This window comes from Herpailurus yagouaroundi, unplaced genomic scaffold, assembly GCF_014898765.1.
Source record: "Herpailurus yagouaroundi ecotype Mexico unplaced genomic scaffold, PumYag 166, whole genome shotgun sequence".
Classification (NCBI taxonomy): domain Eukaryota; kingdom Metazoa; phylum Chordata; class Mammalia; order Carnivora; family Felidae; genus Herpailurus; species Herpailurus yagouaroundi.
In genome coordinates this window covers 22,035,294-22,062,957 of record NW_024412407.1, presented here as the reverse complement: position 1 = coordinate 22,062,957, position 27,664 = coordinate 22,035,294, and the positions used below count along the sequence as shown (strand labels likewise).

The following is a 27,664-nucleotide window of genomic DNA, read 5'->3' as shown; positions in this document are numbered from 1 at the left end:
AGGTCTCTAGAGATACTTGCAGCCAATCAGACACAAGAGCTTTCTCTAGGACACAGGGGTAAATATGAGTGGTACGAAAGTCCTGTGTAAAACAAGATGATTTCTCCACAGGTGCTGGTTTATCTGACAAAGGTAATGAGTGGCTTTTCATTCTATAGAAATGAAGTCAAATCGGAACTGCCTTACTCCACATGTGCTTGAACGTAGTAGAGTTGGCTCATCCCACACCACATCCAAGGTAAAACAAGCACACTTCACCTGCAAACTCTGACTAAATAAAAGAGTTCCTGGACTGGAATAATAATGATTTATTTTATTTTCCAAGATTACTCTCAGATGTCTGAGTCTGTCTCGATGCTTTATCATACCCCCTTTGTCTTCTCTCCTTCCAGAAAGGGTTGTATGGAGGCAGTTAGCTAGTGGATAACATTCAGCATCCATTCTTATAAGACAGTGGAAATATGGACCTCACTAATCCCTCTCCTCTAAATATATCTAAATGAGGCATAAAGCACTCAGGAATGCAGAGAGCCAAAGCACTGGGCCAGTCCGCCATAAGTCATCATAGTTCTAGGCATTATCTATATACTATCTTCTATTAGTGCAACTCTTTGAACATTATATCCCATAACTTCAAAGGAAAACTAGAGAAGATAAAAAAATACTAACATAATAGAACCTGTATGTTTTGACAATTCAACATGCCAAAATGCAGGGGAGGGCCTAAGATAAACTAAATGAAATTAAGTGCTGTCTATAAAGAAGATTCCTTCCTTCCTTTCTTCAGTTGTGCATTCATTTACTCAGTTTTACTCAAAACCATATGCTGGACAATATCTAGAAAATGTCAACCAGCTCCACATGTCCTCTCCAATCCCCACCAAAAGTCAAACAAGAGGAAATGGACTCAGTAAAAAGCAAGAGATATTTTGACTGACAAGTGAAAATACCAGATGATTCAATTACTGGAGCACTCTCCCAAAGAAAATTCTCAATAGGCAACACTGAGCAATGCTAAGCCCTGGGTAGTCTGGTCAAGTACCTGTCTGTCTGAAAGCATGGGTCAAGGCTTCCCAAGATCTCTTCCGTCTATGGTTCATAATTGCACCCATGTTAAGAGGTTGAATACAAATTGACCTCTGCCAATATCTTCCTAACCACTGTAAAAATGCCACTAAAATTCCATTTCATAACAAAATGATATAGTCAGTTTTAAAAGTAAAAACGAACTCTTTGTTGCTACATACACTATACTGGGTATTTTGTGCATATGAACTCATTAAATGTCACAATCTTGTGAAATGCAATCACACCTTTTTTAATGTAATGGATTACATCCAAAGTTGGCGAGTTTAATTCCAAGTTTTCATCCAGATCTTTGATACCACCTTGTCAAAATATATACCAACAGCCGAACTAAACATGCAGTACTATTTAATGATGGAAGTGTAACTCACCCTTGCCATATCCACCAAGAAGTTCTCAAATAACTTCCAAATGTGGTTACTTGTGTAGATTTCTTTCATTTCCACTTCTGTGTCCACATAACAGTGATTAACGAAATTCACATAAGCAATTTTAACCTGTGCAAGTTTCAAATACAAAAGAAAGTTTGTTTTCTTGATTGTTCATTTTCAAATGCCAATTACGACAAGTTAAGTGAAATCTATCTGAGTGACTATCGTGGATTATAGCATGTTTTGTTTCTACCTAGAAAGCATTCTCATTTCCCTTCTTTTACTAAACCACTCCAGCCCCTGACCCAGGGTAAACACATGACCTAGGAGCCTGTTCCCCTGGGCCCGGTGATTGGTGTGCAAAAGTACACTTGACTTAAACCAAGTCTATTGTACCTGAGACACTGAGAGTCAAATGTGATCCCTTTCCCTGTCTTCTTTCCTCTCCTTCCCATTTCTCTCTCTCTCTTTCTTTCTCTCCATCTCTGTCATTCCCCCTCCCCTCCACCTCTCTCTCTCTCTCTCTCTCTCTCTCTCTCTCTCTCTCTCTCTCTCATTACTAAAGTAGAACAAGGTAAACCTGAATTCCAAGAAGCCATCTTCACCAGACGTGTGGAGGAGAAACAAGCTCAGAAGAACGATGCAAAACCACAAAGGAAAAGGGACCAAGAGATGGAAGAATTCTGACATTGTTTGAATATCTTGACCCACCAGAAGAACTATCCTTCAAATTTCCAAATACAAGAGCCAATAAAATTCCCTTTTTTTTATTTAAACCATTTAAGATAGGTCTCTATATTTTGAAACCAAGAGGGTTCTAATATAATGTTTAAATGTATTCATTAAATAATATGTTATTGCCATTCAGAAATATTTAAATTACTATTTCTGAGAAGAAACAGGCTCACAGTTTATAAAAAAATTACATTATTTTAAGATGTAGTAAAATTCTTTTCCATACTTAACAAAATGCCTCAAAAAGGACTGAATCTCACCAACATATAGTGCTTCTAAAGTGTGTAGGGCAGTAGTTTTTCTTTTCTTTTCTTTCTTTCTTTTTGATGAAAATGTGATGTGTGCTATAAACCTCCCTCAAAAATGCATATAAAATACAAAATCATGTAAACAATTTCAAGGATTCATTGAATCCAACTTAGAACCATAAGGAATACAGAGCCAGCTTTCATGCCTTCAGTGCTTATCTCTACTTGACTCTGGTCAAAAACAAACCTTCAGTGACAGGGTGCCTGTGTCAAGAACTGATTATAGGAAAGGAGACATCAGAACCATTCAGTGCATTATCATAATCATCTTGACAGCAGCTTATATTTATCCATGGTTTCCTGCATGCCAAACACCTTCAGCATTTTGTAAGTAATACCTTACTTAATTTAATCCTCCAACAATCCTCTCAGATATATACTATCCTTGTTTCACTTAAAAATTGTGGAAATTGGGGCACCTAGCTGGCTCAGTCAGAAGAGCATGCAACTCTTGATCTCAGGTCATGAATTCAAGCCCCATGCTGGGTGCAGAGACTACTTACATAAGTAAAATAAACAAAACAAAATAAAATAAAGTTGTGGAAATTGAAGATCAGAAAGGTTAAGTAACCTGTTGGAATCAGTCACACAGCTAGAAGTAACGGATCCAGGATTCTGACTCATTCTTTCATTCATTCATTCACTCAAAACATATATTTTTTAAATGTTATTTATTTACTTTGAGAGAGAAAATGATCTGGGGAGGGGCAGAGAGGAAGGGAATCTCAGGCAGGCTCTGTACTGTCAGCACTGAGCCCTTCACAAGACTCCCTCTCACAAACCGTGAGATCATGACCTGAGCCAAAATCAAGAGTTGGACACTCAACCAACTGAGCCACACAGATGCCCCTCACAACATATTTATTAAGTATAGACTTAGGTTCAGACAATATAATGGTAAATAGAAACAACCTAGTTGCTATTCTCATCAAGCTTATAATCTTGAGAAAGGATGTGAAGGCTATAGCCATGTGTTAACAAAATCCAAAGGCCAAATTTCAAATTGTAGACTCGTATAGACTCTATCTACTATGGGAGGCCAGGGAAGTGTTCCTTAAAGAAGTAATGCTTGAATCAAGAAGGATGAAGAGGAGCAAGGTAGGTGAATATAAGAGGTCAGAGTGGTGTGGTCAGAAAGAACTGCATGTGGGAAGAAGCACAGTCAGCATCAGGCCTCAAATAAAGACAGAAGCCATGAATTTAAGCACTACACTATGCTTCCTTTCTTTGCCATCTTCTTTCAAACCAACCAAAGCATGAAGTACCTTTCATATGAAGTGTCAATAATTCCACAAAATTTCACAAAAATATATTTTTAAGTTCATCACTACATAGTACTAGTTGGAAGTAGGGAAGTTAATCTAACACATTCTTAAGTCACTCTGACTTAAAATGTTTGGATTTACTAAAGGAGACAGGGATGCTATTTTGAAGGGACACATGCACCCCAATGTTTAGAGCAGCACTATCAACAATAGCCAAAGTATGGAAAGAGACCAAATGCCCATCGAGGGATGAATGGATAACGAAGGAGTGGTATGTATATATACAATGGAGTATTACTCGGCAATCAAAAAGAATGAAATCTTGCCATTTGTAACTATGTGGATGGAACTAGAGGGTATTATGCTAAGTGAAATTAGTCAGTCATAGAAAGACAAATATAGTATGACTTCACTCATATGAGGACTTTAAGATACAGAACAGATGAACACAAGGGAAGAGAAGCAAAAATAATATAAAAACAGGGAGGGGGACAAAACATAAGAGACTCTTAAATATGAAGAACAGAGGTTTACTGGAGGGGTTGTCGGGGGGGAGGATGGGCTAAATGGGTAAGGGGCATTAAGGAATCTACTCCTGAAATCATTAATGCATTATATGCTTACTAACTTGGATGTAAATTTAAAAAATAAATTAAAAATAAAAAGTAAAACTGATTGGAAGGACGGGAGGGAAGAATTGAAAAAGGAAGGAAGAAAGGTGGATGGGACGAGCAGGGCACTGTTATTTTTCTTCATAAACTTTTTGCTACAACCTGATTCTTTAAAAAAAAATGTTTGGACTTATATCATATTCAATGCATCACACATTAATGAACTTTGCAGCAATACAACAGTAGAAAAAAAAGAAATTATTGCAATATACATTCCTGGAAGCCTCATTAATCCTGTTGGCAGACAACCAGTTTTTAACAAGTTTTTTTCCCTATTATCAGCCAAAGAAGGACAGAGAGCAAAAAACAGATGTGTGAATAAAGCAAAATGCATGTCCATATTTCCATGAATGCATTTATTCCATAAAGCAAGGTAAACCTACAGAGTCTAATAGATGATACTGCTGCACCATCCTGGCCTCTCCTATTGATGACTGTGAATTATTTATGGAGCATTTATTACATTCTCAGAACATACCACAGGTTACAAGTAAATCTGTTTTACCATATTGACATACTTAGAATTTAAGAGACTCTTATAGTAGCTCCCAGTAAACCAACAGTGTCTCTACTTTGAAAAATGTATCATCTTTCATAGCTTCTTGTGGAACTAAAAAAGTAAACTTTTTATGCCCTTTTAAATTTTTCTAATTGCATAGCTGAGTACAATTTCTTGACTAAATACGTTATCTCGTTATAAATAGTATGGGGACTTCGGCACTTATGGACTTTATATTAATAACAATTCCATGGCTGCTAGGCTTTTGCCAGGCTTACCTCAGGGATGCAGTCATCATGGGTCACCACCCTTACTATGTCGTCCAAGGGCAGAAGGGAATTGCACTTGATTTCAGTGTAGACATTTTTCCCCTCTGTACATGCTGCCAGCAACTCCACCAGCGTGATGTGGTAAGCTAAGGGGCCACTCTCATCCCCTCGGTCTCTCTCTGAACACATCATATGGAGAAGGATGGGAAATGAGGCTCTATCATTGTAAAATATCAGCACATCTTCACCCCCATTTATCAACTGAAACGATAATAAGAGAATCTACATAGCAGTCCAAATCGAATGTTCATCTGTGCAGTTATTTCTAAAGGCTTGGTCTATCTGGAAATACATGCATCTCTTTGTAAAAACACAAATAATGTTGCAAAAGCATAACTATACCAAGACAGAGTAGTAAAAAGATTCTGGTCATGCGCCAAGTGATTATTTATGAATACTATCAAAACCAGCCAGGGAGATATGGGGACGATGGATAGGGACAAGAATTAAATGACATGGATGATAGTTAATCATTCACCAGTGAGTTACCCCCTGAAATTAAACCTGCAAAATATTTGAATAAACTTACTTTCCTCTACTTCAAATAGAAGATGCCGTTGCCAAAGACATGAGAAATCTCGTAAGTCTAATCTTAGTAAAACAGAATAAAATATCTCCACTCCCTTCAATAGTGACAGAATAAAAAGGCAAGTATCTTGGGGCACCTGGGTGGCTCAATTTGTTAAGCGTCTGACTTCGGCTCAGGTCATGATCTCACAGTTCGTGGGTTAGAGCCCTGCATCAGACTCTGCGCTGACAGCTCAGAGCCAGAAGCCTGCTTCTGATTCTGTGTCTCCCTCTCTCTCTGCCCCTCCCCCACTTGCACTCTTTCTCTTGCTCAAAAATAAACAAACAAACAAACAAACAAACAAAAAGCAAGTACTTTGAGCCAAATGCAGCTCAACAAGAATCTGGAAGTTCCATGTGTCATGGGCAGCAATAGGGAATGGAGGTAAAAGTGGAGATGAGAGAAAAAGAACACTTAAAAAAAGAGAGAGAGGGGAACCTGGGTGGCTCACTTGGTTAAGTGTCCAACTTCAGCTCAGGTCATGATGTCATGGTTCACAGGTTTGAGCCCCACATCAGGCTCTGTGCTGACAGCTCAGAGCCTGGAGCCTGCTTTGGATTGGGTCTCCCTCTCTCTCTCTCTGCCCCTTCCCCTCACCCCCCTCAAAATAAATAAATAAATTTAAAAAAAATTTAAGGCTTTAGGCTGAATTAATTTTAAGATTTCTATGGGGCAGGAGGGATCACATCGTGTCAATATAGAAGTCTCCCCCCATTCCCAAGTTTAAAGTATATAATTATGAAAATCCCCTCATATCAATATAATCTATTACATGACTGTTTAGTCGCCATGGTTAAAAGCAGCCTTAATCCATATAGGCCTTTAGAGAACCATTAGGTCACAGAGAAATGATTTACCCAAATGGGCTCAATTTCTCCAAAGTACCACTTGGTTCCTGGTGAGTAACTTATTCATTGCATAAACCTCACTCAATGTCAAACATCACAATGAAGAGGGCAAAATAAATGAGGTACTTCAACAATTTGAGTTTCTTAAATTTTCAACTTACTCTAAATGCCTACGGTTCTACCTATAATAAATCACCAATGGATAATTTCTATTAATTAATTTAATTCCCTTCAAACCTTTCTACAAATGGTAGCAGAGAATATCCATTCTATATTTGAGGAACAGAGTATCAAAAGGCAGTGGGAAAGCAAAGGTTAAACCATTGTTGTTACATATTGAAAAATTTTTAAATATAAAATGTATCGCTTCCCTTCTAAATGATAACATTTCATACAATTTTGCCATTTAAAATACATAAATTCATTAAGGATCAAAAAGAAAAATAAACTCTTGGAAAATTATAAAATCAACATACATTATGTTCCTTCACTAGATCTAAACAAAATATATTTGTTGCTGAAGTCGTCAGGATTCAATTGTTTTCCAAACCTTTATTGTGGGGGGTTCTCTACACTATACATTCACAGAAAACACCTACTTGAGCCCATTATTTCTGGGAAGCTGCTTAAAATGCAAACTGAGAACATACCTCTGTCATTACCATATCCTGGCATTTCTTCACATATTTGCCATCTGCTTTTACAATCGTTTGCAAAAACCTCAGGTACTCCACGTGGCGGCCATGTGTCTCAATGCAGTGCACAAAGTGTTGTACTACCCTCTCGCTGATCTCATTGCAGAGATGGTAATTGTTCATGAAGATGTGCCGCATGGTTTCTGCTTCAAGGAGCTAACCAGAGAGGAATGTGCCCTTGTAATTCTGACACGATCAATTTTCTATTTTACTCTACTTAGGCTAATTTCCCTGCTTGTGATCAGTTTTCTACTTTATGCAAAGCCATAGTGGGTTTCCTGTGCAAGTCTTCTACGAAATGCAGTGAGATCATTCACCATTAAAAGAAAACTGAGCTCACAAAGGAATTTAGTTGGAAGAAGGAGTTGATTGTCATAAAGGTCAGCATGTTGGCAACGGTATTCTTGAGATTAATTATTACTCAAAGTTAGCTCTTCCCCAGGATCCGCCAACACGCATTTTACAGAGTGAACTCTACCTTCGAGTTTTCCATATTTATCTCACTCAGGGCATTGCAGTTAGATCTTTGTTCTACCATATTTTTTCCCTAACATTAAACTATATAAATATAAAGGAAGTTGTCACTTTCAGGTAAAATTCATGTAATATTTCAAGTGTCTGTAAATGTTTCCTTAATGGAAATAAAACATATTCACTTTTAGGGAGAGAACCCCTACCAGGAAAAAATAAGGTGGCAAAGGCTAATAAAATTCCATTCATCAATGCTGCTAAAACAAATTTGATGGGCACTTTTCTATAAATATTAGAAGTCACTAAAATACTTACACCAGGAGTTAAAAACAAATTGAGATGTTTGTGAAGGAGAACTTGGTTCTGTGGATTTCCCCGACAGAAGTTCTGCAGGAACGTGTGGGCCAGATGCATCACTTCATTCATCTTTTCGTCATTCTGTAAGCGAGAGAGTAGCAATGATATGAAGAAACAAACATACCATAATACCAAATATTATGAAAAAGAACCTTCTTTCCCACATGTATTCTTTTTCCTCTCTGCCACTGTTCCTTGCTCCCCCTCCTCTGTGCTCTTGCTGTTTCTACACCTCTCCAGGTTACCTCACTGTTACCACCCCCCACCTCCACCATCTTCTAGATGTTTCTTACCTTCTCTTTATTTCTCCTTCTATTACCTGTTCTGCTCCACACTCTCAACCCCTCTTTGTTTTAGTTGGTCCCCAGCCTTCCTGCTTGTTCACTGCCTTCACCCAAGTCTGCCTACAGCTGCATCTTCCTCCCCTGCCTCTGTGCCCACAGCTCACCTGTCCTGCCTTCCTTTCTCTCTGGCCCCTTGACCTCTCTGTTCCCTCCTCTCCGCTTTACCCCAAATCCCTCTTACCCCTCCCTTCTCTTGGACTTGCTCTCTTTCCCAGTACTTCCATGTATCTGGATATTCCTTTTTCTTGCTTCCTCCTCTTTCCCACCTTCTAGATCCTTCTCCTTCCCAAACTCTTCCCTTCCTACTGTTTTTCCCAGCATCCTTCATCTCTCATCCTCTTGCCTCGTCCCTACTCTCTTTCTTCTCTCCACTCACTTTTCCTCCATTCCCACCCATAAATTTCTATTTTTATATACATATATTTCTGACCTCATCTCAACTCTACTTCCCCCTCCCCTGCTCTCTGCCCTCACCTTTTTGCTATGTACTTTGTCTCTTATTTCCATCTCTTTGTTTTCCTGTTCCTCTTTGCTCTCTGACCCCCTCCCTTCCCCAGTCTTTTTTGGGTCCCCCTCTATCTTAACACATGTACTCATAAGTTCTTTTCCTTATTTACTGTCATTTTCCAAAGTCCCACAACACTATCATTCCCTTATAGGAATCTCAATAAGAAAGGAAGTCTCGAAATTCACAAAGAATACAAAGTTCTCTTCTCAAAAGTGGTCTTTCAACAATATCACTGGAACCACCTAAGTTTTTTCTGGGTAGTTGATTATCCGATCTGTCATGTAGGCAGTGTCAGAGAAACATAATGTACTCATATTTTCAGTAGTAGTCTTAGTAAATAATTTAATGTTTTCTGTTTTTCCTAATCTAAGAGTCTACAGTTTATGCTATCTATAACTAACTAAACAGCCTATGATCATTAATAGACCCATTTCCTCATACTTAACTGGAGAATAAATAAAACAGAAAAACTTCATTCCCAACTGAAAAATAGAAAATTGTAATTCAAAATCTACTAACACTTTCCTTCACTTGTGTAATCCAGGGATAGATGAAAGACATCAAAGAGACTTCAGCCACAGGAATACCCAATTCCCACTGAAAAGCTGGCCAGGATAGAACACCAGAGCCAGAACTACCGTATCTGACGTTTCTTTGAAACTCTCATCTTATTCTTTTTAAGTTTCTGAACAAGGCAGCTCTTAAAACTGAACAAATCAATCTATAAACATAACATAGTAGTAAAATACTGAATGCTACAGATATGTTATTAGAAAAAGGGACTGGATCACATGTCCAATGCCCACGTTACAATATCAAAGATGAAATCATTTGGATAATAAATGCTGAGCATTTAATACCTTTTGTTGCCTTTCAATAAATCTTGTATTGCATTCTATGCATTGAATGAATTATGCCACCCAAGGAATGATAGAATTTATAAGCTTACCTGTTAAAAAGTAAGCTGAATAGGGGAGCAAGCCTACATAAGGAGTGAAAGTCCAAGTCAGGAGAACAAATGCACCAGGAGAGGCCTGGCAGGGCATGGTGGTGCTTGAGAGATAAAGGGGCATCCACCCTGGCGTGGGGGGTTGTCAGAGCCTGAGGTGCGGAGGGTGTCCACATGGAGTAGTAGGCAATAGCAGTGATGGAAGATTAGCTATTACAAAGTATTGACATGGGTAACTGTTTCAATACACACGTATGTTCCCTGGATTTGTCTATTTAGAGAGCCTAGAGGGACAAAACCCCAAAAGCAGTAAGTACACTTAATTTTCAGAACTTTGCTTCTAAACACATACTTCCCCAAACAGAAGCGGGGCCACTTAAAGAAATGGCCGACTCCAGAGCTGGAACAAGAAAAATGCAAGGTGACCTTGGAACGTTTTAAGGTGCAAAAAGCAAGAAACTATTCAAAGAATGATGTGGCATGTTAGAGGACAGAGAAGCTAATTCAGAGGAGTCCCAGTGGGCAGACTGGGGACAATTTGAGAATCAAATAGATAATTAGAGAAGCCTAGAATAACCTACTGAATAAAGAGCATCCACAAGTTTATACTGATCAAAATACATAAGTGAATAAATAAATTGAAAGTTTGATGAAGAATGGTGTATTTGCTTAGTTTCAGAGCACCTCTCCACAAAATACTTATTAATTACCAAGGGAAAATGAGTGCTTCACAGTGGAGAATCCTGGCAGGCACCACCTTAATCAAGTGATCAAAGTAAACACCATCAGTAATGGGATCAAAATCAGAATCATGCACCTCCTGATAGGAAGTGGTGGGAAGAATGTAGCCTCACTTGTTATGTTCCTGCCAAAGATGCACAACTGAATCTAACCATGAGGAAACATTAGCTGGCCCAAATTAAGGAACAGTTTTCAAAAGAGCTGGTCTGTCTTCAAAAGTGTCAATGTCATAGGAGCTCCAAACAGCACCTGTTTCTCAAGTGGACCTTTTTGTCACACAGGACACATTTCAGATGATGAGAAAAATGTGACCAGTGACTGAGGCTTAAGTGGCAGTAAAGTGTCATGCTCTTTCCTGACCTGGAAGGTTGTTGTGTGGTTATGTAGAAAGAAGAATGTCCTTTCTGTAGGAAGCACACGCTAAAGGGCTCAGGGCTGATCAGATCGGCAACTTACTTTCAAGTAGTTCAGGGAAAAAAATTCTTGTAACTTTGCTATATATGATAGCAGATCATATCAAAGTTAAAAAAAATTTTTTTTAAGTAACTAAGAACTAACCTTTTCATAGGGTATCTGCAGAAGATCCAACACCACCGAATGGGCTCCCATATTTTTTAGTAATCGTTGATGTTGATTCCGACACTTTTTATTCTGTACACAGAGTTTACTTAGTCTAATCAAAATCTTGAAAAAGAGGAAAAGCATTAAATATAAAAGATATAATATTAAATATGATACACAAGCAAAAATTATTTGCCATGCAAACATAAGCCCATATAAAAATGGTGGACATCTGCTGACCTCCTTCACGATCCGGTAGTTATTACCCCTATTGCTGTCAATCTGAGGTTTCCTTGTTCCATCCTGAACTGGACTTAAAATGCTTGATTCCTAAAACAAACACAAGTATGCATTTTTATCCCATATATAACTTTGTGATAAATAATGAGTATATTATAAAATGTTCTTAAATGTTTCCTTTGTACTTTTTTATCCCATAAAAAGTTCCTTGGTTTGAAAGAGTCATGCAAATTACTATTTCCCAATAACCACCAAATTACAAGATAAACAGTATTACTGATAATTAAAGAGTTAAGTTAAAAAGGAAAAGATAGGGGCGCCTGGGTGGCGCAGTCGGTTAAGCGTCCGACTTCAGCCAGGTCACGATCTTGCGGTCCGTGAGTTCGAGCCCCGCGTCGGGCTCTGGGCTGATGGCTCAGAGCCTGGAGCCTGTTTCCGATTCTGTGTCTCCCTCTCTCTCTGCCCCTCCCCCGTTCATGCTCTGTCTCTCTCTGTCCCAAAAAAAAAAAATAAACGTTGAAAAAAAAATAAAAAAAAAAAAAGGAAAAGATAATACACATAGCATTATCAGTGTATTTCCTTATGCTAAACATATCAGATATATCATTGCTTTATATTGCCTATAGGAGAAAGAATAGTAAAAATCCAGGGCATAAAATGTGCAATTTCATCATCAGGGATAAACTACAGGGAAAAAAAGAGTGAAGAATCATATCATAACAGCTGAAAAAACACTGCAGGAATGGAAGGAAAGAACACTTTAACCCAAGAATTCTCTGCCAGGTTACCATGACATCCTTAAGAGTCATGACTTGGGGCCAGCAAAGCATGTAAAAAACCATGAAAATGAAGAAAAGAAAATAAAATTTAAATTAAAAATAATATTCTAAATTAATAAATTAATAAAGCTTACTAAGCGGTCCCAAAACACCAAAATATTTCATTGTGACAACAATTATTTGTAGCAGTACAATAAAAACACAAAGATAGGGAGTGACATATTTTAAATATCAACTCTCGTAATCATTAAATAAAAATAAAATATGTCACAAATAATTTAATAAGTGAACATTTATTAAGACTTCACACATGCCTGGTAACAGACAAAGATGAACGGATCGAAAAGAAATAGAATATGTGGTCCTTCCCACATGAACAGTACAGTCTAATTAGGAAAACTGGGAAAACATGAAAATAAAGATTTGAACTGAGCAGAATTCACTATTCAGAAAGGGAAAGGGAGAAAAACTATAGTTTTAGACAGCTTTATGAAGGAGGTCAAGTTGAGCCAAGGTCTTGAAAGATGAAATTTATTTAAGTATGAGAGATGTGTGGAGGTAGAGGAGCACTTGTTAAGTGAAGAGGTCACTGCAGCCAAAGGGCTCCGCAGAAAGAACACACAGAATAGTGTATAGAGAAAGGCAAGAACTGTCCGTGCATCCTGTAGAGAGACCAATTAGTAGAGTGGCGCCTGATTACCTTCCTGATTTACAACACATACAAAATGGCACTGGGATGAATGTCACATCCAACTTGTGTCAAACAACACATTGAACTCCTGACTATATTGATGGTGTTGGGTTCTCACAGTTAGAGGGGACCCCCAATCTAAACCCAGGGAAAAGAAAAAGAAGTGACAAACATATGCAAAGCCAGCCAATGTAATTTCATTTGTCTCCAGCTGTTGTCCAAAGCCATCTCCATGACAAATCACAAAATTAATGCAAACCAAGAAAGAAAAGAAACAAACAAACAGACAAACCTTTGTGTGCTGGTCAAAGAATTCTGATGATGGGGTGCCTGGGTGGCTCAGTTGGTTAAGCATCCAACTTCAGCTCAGGCCATGATTTCATGGTTCCTGGGTTCAAGCCCCACATCAGGCACTGTGCTGTCAGCTCAGAAACTGGAGCCTGCTTCGGATTCTGTGTCTCCCTCTCTCTCTGCCCCTCCCCCACACTCCCTGGCCCGCACGCTCTCTCTCTCTCTATCTATCTCTCTCTCTCTCAAAAATAAATAAACATTTAAAAAAAAAGAATTTTGATGAAAGGCTTCAAGTAGGGGAGTGACTCTACCAGTGCAGACCCATCACCACGTCTTAGTCAACTTTGTATTCACCTTTGCTTTTGTCAGGCAAATATTGCCCAAGATGGAGGTTCCCAATCTGAATGCCAACCTTAGCAAATAACCTCTCTCACCATTTTACAGAGGCTATGAATATCTCCTCTTTTCCATCTGCAAATTCCAGTACCATCTACAAACCTACCTTCCCTGCTGGGTCTCAGAGTAAAAAACAAAACAAAACAAAACTTCTCATGCATGGCTTTTAAAAATTCCATCTCCCCTGCCTCCTCTCCCTGCTTCATCTCTGTTTCCTGTGCGTGAGCAGTTTCTACTCTCTACTGATTCATTCTCACCTCTTTAAAAATATGGCTAAGTTGAGGCTAAACTACCATTTTTAAGTGATATGCCCATCCTTGGAAGAAGTCATGCATCTCAGATTATGGCCCCTACTACATTTCCAAAATAAGGGATGCCTGGGTAGCTCAGTCCATTAAGCTCCAGACTCGTTGGTTTCGGCTCAGGTCACCATCTCACAGTTCGGGGGTTCGAGCCCCACATCAGGCTCCATGCTGATGGTGTGGGGCCTGCTTGGAATTCTCTTTCTCTCCATCTCTCTCTGTCCCTCTCCTGCTTGCTCTCTCTCTAAATAAATAAATAAATAAACTTAAAAAAATTTTTAAAAGAAAAGAATACTCTCTACCACACTGTACTAAAATTGCTTTGTGTGCCAATGACTCACAACTACCAAAACTTTCTTTAGCATTTGATTCTGTAGTTCACTACCATTTTCTTTAAACCCCACTCTCTTTTCTTTATCATGCCACGATAGTCTTCAAGATTACTTTCTACCTTTCTGACCACCTTATCTCTTTCACTCAATAGTATTATAATTGCGGAAAGTAACAGATAGGGAACAGAAGCATTCACAAGGTTGCTGTTGGATTGTAGGATGGTATCACCTATCTATCTATCCTAGAATAGATAGGTGCCAGGAGGGAAAGAAAGCAGTCCAACCTCCACCACAGGTAAATAAAAGAGAAAAAAGAGTGCGAGAGAGACTGTCTACAAGACGGCACTAAGTAAATCCTAAAAAGTTGTAGGAGGAAGTGTCAAGCTATATACGTAAGTGAAGCCAGTGCAGAAGAGGGAAGGAGCCCAACTGCTGATATGAATGGAAACCATTTAGATAGAAAAAGACAGGAGGTCAGAGAATGAGACAGAGTTTCTATTTGATAGCAAAAACTATTGATGAGAAATTGAAATTGCGAAAGCTAGAAATGTAATTAAATTTCTTTTGTCTCTTAAACGTGGAGGTTGAATTTTTTAAAAGGCCATGTTCTTTTTTTTTCTGGAAGAGAAGAAAATTAAAGACAACCAAGTTTGTACTACAAACTAGGATTAAGATATTACAAGAGTAAAGAATGACAAATCTCCTAGGGTGGAAAGGAGATCTTTCTGATATATGTCACCTTTATAAAAAAAAAAAAAAATCCGTTGAAAATACTGGCAAAGCTTTGGCAGGTATATTTAAGTCTATTTTTTCAAACAATGACCTGAAGGAAAAGCAGCTGTCTTGTTTTAAGAAAAGTAATCTCAGGCAAAATGTACTACTTTACAAATCTATGCTCTTTAGTTCAGCCTGGGAGAAGACACAGACAATGCTAAACTCCCTAAGTATGGGAATTATGAAGAATAATTATTTTAATTTAAAATTGCCAGCAGTCAACAAAAGGAGGCAGCACTAGAGAATTCAAAATCAACCCCTTTTAATTTCAGAAAATAATTCAGTGTAATTAAATGGGACAAAAATATTAACCCAGAGAACATGTGGATGATTCCAAAGCAGATCAGGGGAATTTAAAAAATATGGAAATTGTATAATTACAGTCACATTTGAGTTTTTTAGTTTTGATGCCAAAATGCTCTAAGTCAAGGTATTCCAAAAGTTTTCCTCCAGAAAGGGCAGAAATTTATTATACATTTTAAATCCTATATAACTTTGATCTTAGGTTAGTGGCCAACTCTACAAATCCCTGCCTTCATTCTAGTAAACAAAATATTAGTAAGCTACAAAAGGTAGAAATGTAACTTATGCAGAGCCCCAAAGCTGAGTAGGCTCAGAAAAAAAAATGCGTAACACTAAGAACAGAGCCATGCGCATAGTAGATACCCCAATTACCCTTTTGGCAACAGTGATGAAAAATAAAAATGGCTCTCCAAAAGTATTTGCACTTTACTATAATTATTTCCTATCATCTAGAAGAATTTGAATTTATTTCCTCTAATGGAATATGGGAAACTGCTTAATTCAGTGATTTTATAGAGGAAGGTAGATTTTTAATTGCATAGCATGCACTGTAACATAAAGCAGTAGGTTCAGAAACAATATAGCAAGAATCGTCTAGAAGGATCTAGACATTTCTAGAAGAGTCTAGAAATTGGATGGAGAGCAAGGTTCTAGGCAGAGACTCAAAGAGCGAATACTTAAACAAATACTGGTTCTGAATAGAGCTAACCCCCAAAATTTATCTTGCATCAGTCAAGGAAATGCTTTTATATCAATAGCAAAAATCATAAAGGGAAATAATTTTATATGAACTATATGATGAGTTGAATATTGGCACCAGTTAATGGGAATCTGGCTCCTTAATTTCCACAAGGGCAATCATGCTTGTAAAACAACAACAACAACAACAACAACAACAACAACAACAACAACAAAAACCTTCCAAATCCTACTATGTAGAACTGCCTGCATCTGCAGCTGCATTATTAAAATAGCTCAATGCATGTCTTCTCTTTGTTCCCACCCCAGTGAAGTTACAGGATGTCCTTCCTCAGCAATGTTGTCAAGTCAGCAAGACTGCAAAGCATTCTGCTCACCATCTGTATCCCTAGCCTTCTCTTCCTATAACCACTATTCAACTGAATCAGTGGCATCATTTACCAGTCACCATCCTCCCAACTTCAGAAGTCAAATGCCTTCCTTCTCCCTTCCCAGATTCTTCCAAAGCATGGGGAAAAAAATCTAATAATCAATATTTTTTATTATAATTTAGTTTAAAGCCCTTCATAATATATGTCACCTTCCTCAGACAACTGAATGATAACCTCACTGTGGGATGGCATTTTTTCTCTCTCCCATCTAAGAGTAATGTCATATACCAGTCATTTAGGAAGACTTCTAGAGGGTTGCAGATCCCTAAAATCACTCTAGATCTACTTATCTGACCTTGGATGTAAAGCTAATTTGGACAATTATGGGGTCATGGTTGACACTTTCTGCTTCTGGTTGACATGTAAGGCTGCTTGAAGACTTGGCCCAAGATCTACAGTTTGCAGAAGAGATGGTGTCCACCATCAATGGCAGATAACTTCCCTTCAGACTTCCTTCAACTCAAATCCAAATACTTTCCCTTCTAGAGGGTAAAAACATATTCCTAACCTTACCCCAAACCCATTTCCTTTCCCTTTGTCCCAAGACAAATACAATATGGACTCATTTGACAGCATTTTAATTAGTATTTGATGATGTTTAATCAGATGTCCTAGAAAACATCCCAAATCTCCTTGGCCATCTATATCTCTGATAAATAAGGTACCAAAAGAGGGTGTTCCACTAGAGGGCACTGGAGGGAATTTAGGAAAACAGGGAATAAATGGATGACAGGTCTTTTCAATGTAAACTCATAGTTGTTTTCATAAAAATGCATCAGGAACCCATTACAGTATAGCAATATATAACACTTTTTACAATACTGTATTTATACTATAATACTTTTTAATATAATCCTTACCAGTGATATAAAACATAGAAAGGACAGGCAACCCTTTTGTCAACAGGGTGACACAGAATAACAAAGCACAGTACAGGAAATGAAAACAGCAATATAATAGAGTCCTTAGAGACTGTGTCTGATACCTGAGATGCTGTGTGAAAGAAGCTTCCCTAGAAACAATCATATCACAACACTCCCTGATGTAGCTGTGAGAAGGGGGATGTACACACAGAATGTAAAGGAAAGCCATCAGCACCTTCTTTTAGACTCACTCTTTAGCAAGCAAGCGTTACAGAAATGTTAGTGCCTGGTCCAATGACATCTGCTCTAATGTGAATGAATCAACTTCTATCATATTCTTATAAGCTACTTGCTGAGGAAAAGAAACCATATAAAAACTTAGAATTCTCACTAACAACTTACATGAAATTGCGAACAAATGGCAAAGTGAAAAAAAATAGCAAGACAGGAACTGTTCTCTATAACAAGAAGGGAAATACTAAGTTTATCCTAAAACAGCATTAATTTTAAATGTAGGCCAAAAGACAAGAAGGGAAAAGACTCTTATAGTAGAAGTAATTCAAAGAAACAAACTCAGGGGATGTAAGCATTACATTTAAGAATTTGCATTATAACCAAATGGAATGAAGATGTAGAAAAGTAGCATTTGGCTCAAAACCAAAAATTCATTTTCGGATGGGTATCTTGTGAAAGGACTTATTTTTGTGGCACTCACCTAAGCAATCACCTTCAGTAGCATTTGCTCAGAGGCAAAGACAGGATATGTAATGTTATGTAAACAAATGAAATAAATATACAACAAGGTCTGTGGCAAAATTTAAAAAATGGAGATAAGAAAACAAATTCCAGAAAAGGAAAATTCAGGAAAGCATGCCCCGAAATCAATGGACAAAAGTTCTTAATGCAAATGCCACAGTGTCCTTCATTGGGCAGGACATGTAGGAAGGTTCTGTCTAAAGCACATGGACTCCATCTGTACCAAGCCATGAAGGTTAGAAATTGTACCCGTTGCTTTGGTCAAGAGTTAGTCAATCAGAAGTTTTGCTGAAGAAACAAAGTTTATGTAGAACTATTTTCCTGCTGTGCAGAATCAAAGTACTAGCACTTGGAAAAGCACAATTTTCTTTCAAGATATCCTTCTAGAGGGATCTGCCTCCTTGCCTTCTTGCTTATCAGAGAAAAAAGATCAGAAGCAGTAGGCAAAGAATGGAAACCAGTTTTTGCTTTTAAAGAATAATAGCATATGGAGGTAATAGAAAAAGCATGAGACGAGAAAGGTGTGCCCAGAGAGAAATAGAGAAAAAACAATGGAGGGAAGGGAGAAAAAGGAAGGAGAGAAGACAGGAAGGATTTAAATTCATTCTCTCACTAAGATAAATCTGCAAATGAAAATTCAAATACCTATGAGGAAAGTTGATGCTAAGAGAACAAAAATCCTTAATAATGAGAGTGTATCATTCCCAGTGAAATGCAAAATCTTCAAGGACTTATGTTTAAAATAATCATAGAGATAAAGTGAGGAATAATGTCTCTCACACCACATGCACTCCTCTGCGGTTACCACATGCCCAGGATGACCCCCTAGCATCCCTTAGCATAGAGAAAGAATAGTTTCATTGGGCAAGGGGGAAAGCACAAGCCAAGTGTCAGCAAGAAAGGCACGTGTCCCCCATCCTTCCATCACCCCACGTAGGGGCTGGGTACTATGCCAAACAGCAGCATGGGTCTAGATTTCTGAGCAACTGCTCCTACTCCACCTTGTAGTAACTTCTTATGGGGAAGTGTGAGAGCAAATCTACCAATGAAGGTGCACACTAATATCTTGGGCACTAGGCTGTCTGGATTTAGGCACCCACTGTTTATAGGAATGTATCAGGAACACCACCTAGGAGTCCATAGAAATTGGACAGTTCTGGCTGAGGACCGGAAGCCATAGTTCTGCCCATCAGAAGCTGAACTGGGTACAGACACTCAAAAGAGAAGACACTGCCTCCCACACTCCCTACTCTGACCTCCAAAACAGTCCAGCCAGCTTGTTGTCTGGAAATCCAAGGATATTTTTCAGTTAATTCTGTTCCTTACATTACACATCCATTAAAAGAACAGAAAATTATGAAATTAAATGGGCAGATATAAATCTATAATGCATGGATGTGAACGGCAATCCTGACTTAACCCCTTTGAATATGTTTTTCTGAATTAATCCCTCTTTCCTATGTTTAGAATTCAACACATATTTGAATGTGATGAATTAGTAATACTACTGATATTTGGCAACTTGTTCTATTCTAGCCTTTAATCTTTCAACAAGGAGAGTATAGTCTTCTAATGCCCTGGAAAATAAGTTTAATAAAAGAAAATATAATATACAACAGGTAATAAAACTCATAGCTGCTAAGGACCAAATCCACCCCATCCTCTGCCCTATTTATAAGAGAATCAACTACAATAATAGGAGAGTTTGGGATCGTATGCTGAGATCTGTTAGTATTAGTAGATGGATTGTCGATTCACATTTCTTGCCCAAGGTAAAGGTGTCTTACCATTAAGAAAAAAAAAAACTTTTATGTTATGTTATAAGAAACATTTTTTATTACTAAGATGAAGAACCACGTTTAAAAATAAAGAATCACATTAACGTTATCTGGTCTTCTGATATCCAAGCAGGCACAAAGACCCTTATGAGCCATTTTAAAACAATGCTAATCATTCTGTGTTTAGAGCCTTTGTAAAGATTTACTGAACAACAAAGGATTATTATCTGTTTTGGCCTGCTAGAGTGCATGCTGCCTGCTACTGGCTGTTTCCATTGATATTGTGACATATTTCACCCTGTTGACAATAAATTGTCACGAGCTTTGACAGTTGGTTCATTGCAAAGCATAGCTTATTTGGCTGTGTATGTTAGTAACTTTGTAGTTTCTCACTTTTTTCTCCTTGTATTAGGCTATTATAAATGCAAAACTCTCCTGTCTTTGCAATCTACCCACCTATGTATATATATTTCTACCCCTGCTGCCCTAGTTCATACCTGCATAACCTCACACCTCAATTTAAGCAAGAGGCTCCTACTTGGTCCCCACCTTTAGTCTCTTGTTCTGACAGACTAAACTTTCCAAGATAGTATACTCACATCCGAACCCAAGAATTTTCAGAGGCTCCCGGTTTCCAGACACGTCAAATACAGACCACTTATTCCTGTTGAACTCTGCTTCTCTTGCTACTATTCTTTAATCTGTTAGCTAATTAAGTGTTCCCAACCCTTCAAAATAGTGTAGCCCTCTCCAAGTCCTCAGGCCCACGGTGAATCCTCCCTCATTTTTACAATCACAGTTCAGTATTTAATCATCCATTTTGTCACACTGTTTTGCACACGTTCGTTCTTTGAGGACAAGAGCCATATCTTGAACATTAGTTCTGATTGCAGATATTCAATTTCAAGGAGGGAAATGAGAAGTTTAGGTGTGTACAAAGGCTTACATAGGCATGATGGGGAAGAAATTGAAATTACACTTTAAGCAGAATGTTCAAAAGAAGGATTTTGCTCTAGAGAGGCACAACAGTAATCCAACAGAGACAGTTCAGATATGGTCCCCATTGCCTCAAACCTACATCAGTAAACAGATATTAAAAGGACAAATGTATGGGCTCAAAATAAAGAAGAGTTTGAAGAGTTTAAAGAAAACTTAAGAACTGTCTAATATGACAAAGTAGAAGTGTGGAGAAACCCCTCCAAGTACAACATCTAAAAGTGATAGATAAAACCTTTTAAATATCCCATTTTGGAAAAAAAAAATCCCTTTTTAGTAAAAATTTAAAAAAGGAAGTAAATAGAGGCCAGAAAACATAAAAATTCATCAAAATTGCCAAGCAGTAGTCAACCACTGGATTCAAACAGGACTGGCCCTCAGGGCATCTGTCCATGTCTTATAACCTGGAGACTGAGTTTAAATATGTCTCACTCACACAATGGAAAGCAAACAAAGCCTGAATCCCAAGGAAGACAGGAGTTCTGACTAGAGACCCTGCCTTCAAACCAGGAATCCTTAGAGGAGATATCCAGAATAATAAACCAGGAAAAGATGTGGCCCAAAGAAGAACAAAGGGATACCTGACTTAGCCTTGGCTTGGTCAAAGCCAAAAAAAAAAAAAAAAGAATTCTCCTGAGCTCCTGCATACAAAGACAAGCCCATTTTCACTTAAGATTTGTGACTAGGGGGGCACCTGAGTGGATCAGTAGGTTGGGCATCGGACTTCAGCTCAGGTCATGATCTCACAGTTTGTGAGTTTGAGCCCTGCATCTGGCTCTGTGCTGACAGCTCAGAGCCTGGAGCCTATTTCAGATTCTGTGTCTCCCTCTCTCTCTGTCCTTTCCCTGATCATGCTCTGTCTCTCTCTGTCTCAAAAATAAATAAAACATTTAAAAAAGTTATAAAAAAAAGATTTGTGACTAGAATTCCCACTATTAAAGGGCCCTCAAAGGTCCAAAGCCAAAAAGATTGTTTAATACAGTTACAAAAAATAAAGCAACCTAAAGTGCCTCACAGAAGCAAATGAAATTTTCTCTAGATTAAACATAACCCTCAGAGGAATTACACATATAAAGTTCCATAGGATATAAGTTCATAATAAATTTTTTAAATTACTAAATATCTAAGTAAACACATTCCCATGGACTCCTGCAAGAGTAGCAAACTTAAAACTGCAAATGACCCTCCCATTACAAAACAGATACATCCTAGATAAAGAACCTATTTGAAGTACATTTCTGGGCTCACAGAAAACAAAGGAGAACTCCAAAACCCCATCTTCCATCTACTGGAAACAAAAAAAAAAGAAAGGAAGAAAAGAAAAGAAAAAAAGTAACCTAAAACCAAATCAGAACTCTAAGCTTCAAGGCAATATGATAAGGTTTCCTGAAGGTAAATGCCAATGCTAGCAACACAGATGAAGTCAGTTCTAAGCAAGTGTCAAATTTGGGGAACTAAACCTGAGACTCCTGCCTTCAGACAGATGTAGGAGAAGAAAGCATCGTGGTCTCAGGCCAGCAGCGACCCCTGGCATCAGGCCAAGACAATCACAAATACAAATACTCAGGAGGAAAATATGCCCAATTTCAACCCCCATGCCCGAAGTCGAAAACATAAGAGCTCAAATCCCACACTCAAATGTTGACAGCGGCATGATTCGTAACTGCCCCAAACTGGAAGCAACCAAGATGTCCTTCAATAGGTGAATGGATAAACTGTTGTCAATCCAACAATGGGGTGTTATTCAGTGATAAAAAGAAATGAGCTAGCAAGTTACAAAAGGGCATAAAAGAACCTCAAATGTGTACTGTTAAATGAAAGAAGCCAGTCTCCAAAAACTGTATGTTGTGCGATTCCAACCATACGACGTTCTGGAGAAGGCAAAAAAATAAAGACAGTAAAGAGATCAGTGGTTTCCCGGACTCGGGGTTTCACAGGGAAGAACAGGTGGAGCACAGAGGATTTTTAGGGCAGTGAAGCTATTCTGTGTGATACCATGTGTGACGTTATGCATTTGTCAAAAGCCATAGAATTGTACAACATAAATAGTAAAACCTAAAGTATACTTATGGGCTTTAATTAATAGTAATGTATCCATATTGGCTTATCGAAGAATAAATGTGCCACATTAATGATAATATGACCATGGGGGAAGTATATGGGAATTTACTGTACTCTGTGCACAGTTTTTCTCTAAATCTAAAACTGCTCTAAAAAAGTCTATTAAAAAAAAGGTATGAGCTCATAATCAAAGATGACCAAATATATGAGGAAACAGGCAACATGAGTGAGAATCATAAAAAATTACCCAAGGAATTCTGATCCTGGAATTATTATACACAGTCTATAAAATAGCCATATGGAATCACAAAAATTAGCAAGCAACAAAAGATGATGAAAAATGACCAAAAGGATCGTTTTAAAAATCAAATTGCAAGTATGAAAAAATATAATGACTGAAGGTACAAACTCAGTAGGTGGACTGCAGATAAGACACATTTAAAGGGAGACTTATATGAGTCTAAAAAAATTATTCCAATTCAGCACAAAGTCCCAGGTAGGGAAAACATGAAAAGGAAATTAACAGATATTGAAGCAATCATAAATTTTAACATACTCTTAATCAGTTTCAGAATTAAAGCACCACTATTCAACAGACAGCAAACTTTTCAACAGTACCAACGGAAGCCTGAAGACATGAAATATTATCATCAGAAGTGGGAGAAAATATCTTTCAACCGATAAAAGGTGTTTTCCCAGAAAAAACTAATCTTAAATTTATAGGCATCAAATAAAATAGCCTTAAAACATGTCAACTAGGGGCACCTGGGTGGCTCAGTTGGTTAAGTGTCTGACTCTTGATTTTGGCTCAGGTCATGATCTCATGGTTTGTGAGTTCAAGCCCCACATCAGGCTCTGCACTGACACTACAGAGTCTGCTTGGGATTCTCTCTCTCCTTCTCTCTCTGTCCTCTCCTGCTTGTGTGCATGTACTCTCTCTCTCTCCCTCAAAATAAACACATAAACATTTAAAAAGTTTTTAAAACATGTCAACTATGCACAAATTTTTTTTAAAAGTTAAGTGGAAGAAAACCAAGCAAACAAAAATAGCCTTAAAACATACAAAGTAAAAATTAATAAAACTACAGGAAAAAATTCATAAACCTACTATTGTAGTGGAAATGTCAACAAATCTCTCTCAATTACGGATATGTCAAGAAAACAAAAATATTAGTAAGTAGATAAATGATTCAAACACAAGAAGCTTGGGGCACCTGGGTAGCTGGGTTGGCTAAGCATCCGACTTCAGTTCAGGTCATGATCTCATGGTGTGTGAGTTCAAGCCCTGCAGTGGCTCTGTGCTGACAGCTCCGAACCTGGAGCTTGCTTTGGATTCTGTGTCTCCCTCTCTCTCTGCCCTTCCCCCACTCACACTCTGTCTTTCTCTGTCTCTCAAAAAAAACATTAAGAAAAATTTTAAACACAATAAGCTTGACTTACTACCCATAGACAAGGAACCCTATGCCTGTTCACATTCTTCTCAAGCCCACATAAAACATTTACAAAACCTGATGGTATATAATAGGCCAAAAAGCAAGTCTCAACAAATTTTGGATAACTGATGGCAACAGAACCACGTTCTCTTGCCACAAGTTAATTAATTAAGAATTCAATAACAAAAAGGGATAAATTCTGTCTAGACATTTGGAAATTTAAGAACTCATTTCCAAGTAATTCTGGGAGAAAGAAGAAGTCATAATGGAAATTTTAAAATATCTAATATTGAACAATAATATAAATGGCATTTGTCAAAATTTGTGGAATGCAGTTCCTTAGAAGGAAATTATACCATTAAATTTTTAAAAATCTGAAACATAAAAGGTTATAGCAGAATAACTATGACAAAATAACAAACCAAAAGCTCAACAAAGCCAAAAATGGATTCACTAAAAAGGGTGACCAAAATATGTGCAATGCTGGTAAGATGACACATGACATTGTACATTTGTCAGAACCCACAGAAGTATACAACACAAATAGTGAAATCAAAAGGGGCAAAAGAAAAATTTAACACAAGTTAACAATATCAGGAATAAAAAAGGGGTCTGAAGCTAAAGAGATAGAAGAAATGTTAAAAGATAATGAAAGAATATCAATAAATTTAGGCCAATAAATTTGAAAACGAAAGCATATGGCCAGAAAAATAAAACAAACTGACCCAAAATAGAAAATTTGAATTAATTTATATCCATTAAAGAAATTGAATCAGTAGTTAAAATCTTCCCACAAACTAAATCCAAGGCCCAGGCAGATTCACAGATAAGCTTTGTCAAACATTTACAGAATAGGGCTCAGTCAGTTAAGTGTCTGACCTCAGCTCAGGTCATGATCTCATGGTTTGTGAGTTCAAGCCCCACATCAGGATCCATGCTGACAGGGTGGAGCCTGCTTGGAATTCTCTCTCTATCCTTCTCTCTCTGCCTCCTTCTCACTCATGCTCGCTCTCTCTCTCAAAATAAATAAATAAACTATAAGAAGTATTTTTTCAACGTTTTATTTATTTTTGGGACAGAGAGAGACAGAGCATGCACGGGGGAGGGGCAGAGAGAGAGGGAGACACAGAATCGGAAACAGGCTCCAGGCTCTGAGCCATCAGCCCAGAGCCTGACACGGGGCTCGAACTCACGGACTGTGAGATCGTGACCTGGCTGAAGTCGGACGCTTAACCAACTGCGCCACCCAGGCGCCCCTAAAAAATATTTTTAAAAATATTTATGGAATAGATATCTAATCATATGCACAGAAGGGATTAGATCTTGCAACTCACTTTATTATGAAATCAGTCTAACCTTGCTACTGACACTTGACAGGAACAGTACAAGGAAGGAAAATTACAGGCCAGTCTCACTGACAACATAGATGTTAAATCCTAAACAAAATATTAGCAAACTGGATCTAGCAATGTAAAAATTATCACCAAGATATATTTATTTTAGAATGCAAGGTTACTATGGTAGAAGCTCTATTTATGAGTCATGCTATTAAAATTAGCAGTGCCTGGGTGGCTCAGTCAATTAAGCATTCGACTCTTGATTTCGGCTCAGGTCATGATCTCATGGTTCATGAGATCGAACCCCACAAGCCCCACAGTGGGGTCTGCACTGACAGCAGGGAGCCTGCTTGGGATTCTCTCTCTCCTCTCTTTCTGCCCCTCCACCTTGTGCTCTCTTTCTCTCTCAAAATAAATAAAAATAAACATTTTTTTAAAAAATTAGCAGATTAGGGGAGGATGGGTGAAATAGGTGATGGGGATGAAGGAGTGCACTTGTGATGAGCACTGGCTGATGTATGGAAGTGTTGAATCACTATATCGTGCATCTGAAACTAACATTACACTATATGTTAAGTAACTAGAACTTCAATGAAAACTTTTTAAAAATTAGCAGATTAAGATTACAGAAAAAGAACATAATCTTGATAAATGCTTACACTGTATTTAATTAAAGCCAATAACCATTCATGGTAAAAATTAGCAAACTAGAAATAGAGGGGATTTCTATAATTGATAAAGGGTATCTACAAAACAAATGGATAATAAACATTATGTTCAACAGTGAAATATTAAAATTATTCACTTAAAGATCAGAAGCAAGACAAGGATAGCAAGACATTATCGTTTCAACATTATACTGGAAAAATCTTACCAATACAACAAAGTAAGAGAAAAAGAAATAACAGATGAAAAGATTGTACGCAAGGTTGAACTTATAGGATAGGATAATCATGACTTGCAGTCAAAAATATTTTTAGCCTTGGGGCGCCTGGGTGGCTCAGTCAGTTACGCGTCCAACTTTGCTCAGGTCATGATCTCTCAGTCCATGAGTTCGAGCCCTGCGTTGGGCTCTGTGCTGACAGCTCAGACCTGGAGATTCTGTGTCTTCAGATTCTGTGTCTCCCTCTCTCTCTGCCCTCTCCCGCTCACACTCTGTCTCTCTCTCAAAAATAAATAAATACGGGGCGCCTGGGTGGCGCAGTCGGTTAAGCGTCCGACTTCAGCCAGGTCACGATCTCGCGGTCCGTGAGTTCGAGCCCCGCGTCAGGCTCTGGGCTGATGGCTCAGAGCCTGGAGCCTGTTTCCGATTCTGTGTCTCCCTCTCTCTCTGCCCCTCCCCCGTTCATCCTCTGTCTCTCTCTGTCGCAAAAATAAATAAATGTTGAAAAAAAAAATTTTTTTTAAATAAATAAATACTAAAAAAAATTTTTTTAATATTTTTAGCCTCAGTAGTAGGTATACATGGATTGGTAGGACCTAACTTGCCCGTACAAAATTTAACCTAATCTAAAATGGAAGTGGAAGTGAAATGGCCAATAAGCATATGAAAATATGCTCAACCTCATGAGTAATGCCAGCAAAATCACAACAGAGAAAATGTGTCAATGCACCCAATTGTCAGAAATGGAAAAGCGAAAAAACCAGCAGTTATGAGGATAAGGAACTCTCATATATTGCTGGAGGGAGTGTCACTTGGTCTTTGGAAAACAACTGGCATTATTTGGTAAAAGTAAACACACTAGATGTTTTACACCTAAATATATATCCTGAAGTCTCTTTTTTAATTTTTTTTAATTTGAGGATAGTTGACACACAATGTTACATCAGTTTACATGTGCAACATAGCGATTCAACTTCTCTCTATATTATGATACCAAGTGTAGCTACCATCTG

General features: G+C 38.0%; 1 protein-coding gene across 5 annotated transcripts in view; it reads right to left on the bottom strand.

Annotated features, from left to right (window-relative positions):
* ITPR2 (inositol 1,4,5-trisphosphate receptor type 2) overlaps nt 1–27,664 on the bottom strand; it is a 509,643-nt gene that overhangs the window by 277,616 nt on the left and 204,363 nt on the right. For all 5 annotated transcript variants that reach the window (XM_040488608.1, XM_040488604.1, XM_040488605.1 and 2 more), the window contains 6 exons: nt 11,547–11,636; nt 11,304–11,429; nt 8,162–8,284; nt 7,331–7,531; nt 5,214–5,465; nt 1,458–1,583 (listed from right to left, as the gene is read on the bottom strand). In XM_040488608.1, the coding sequence (XP_040344542.1) occupies nt 1,458–1,583; nt 5,214–5,465; nt 7,331–7,531; nt 8,162–8,284; nt 11,304–11,429; nt 11,547–11,636 (918 nt within the window). The remainder of the gene's footprint in view (nt 1–1,457; nt 1,584–5,213; nt 5,466–7,330; nt 7,532–8,161; nt 8,285–11,303; nt 11,430–11,546; nt 11,637–27,664) is intronic.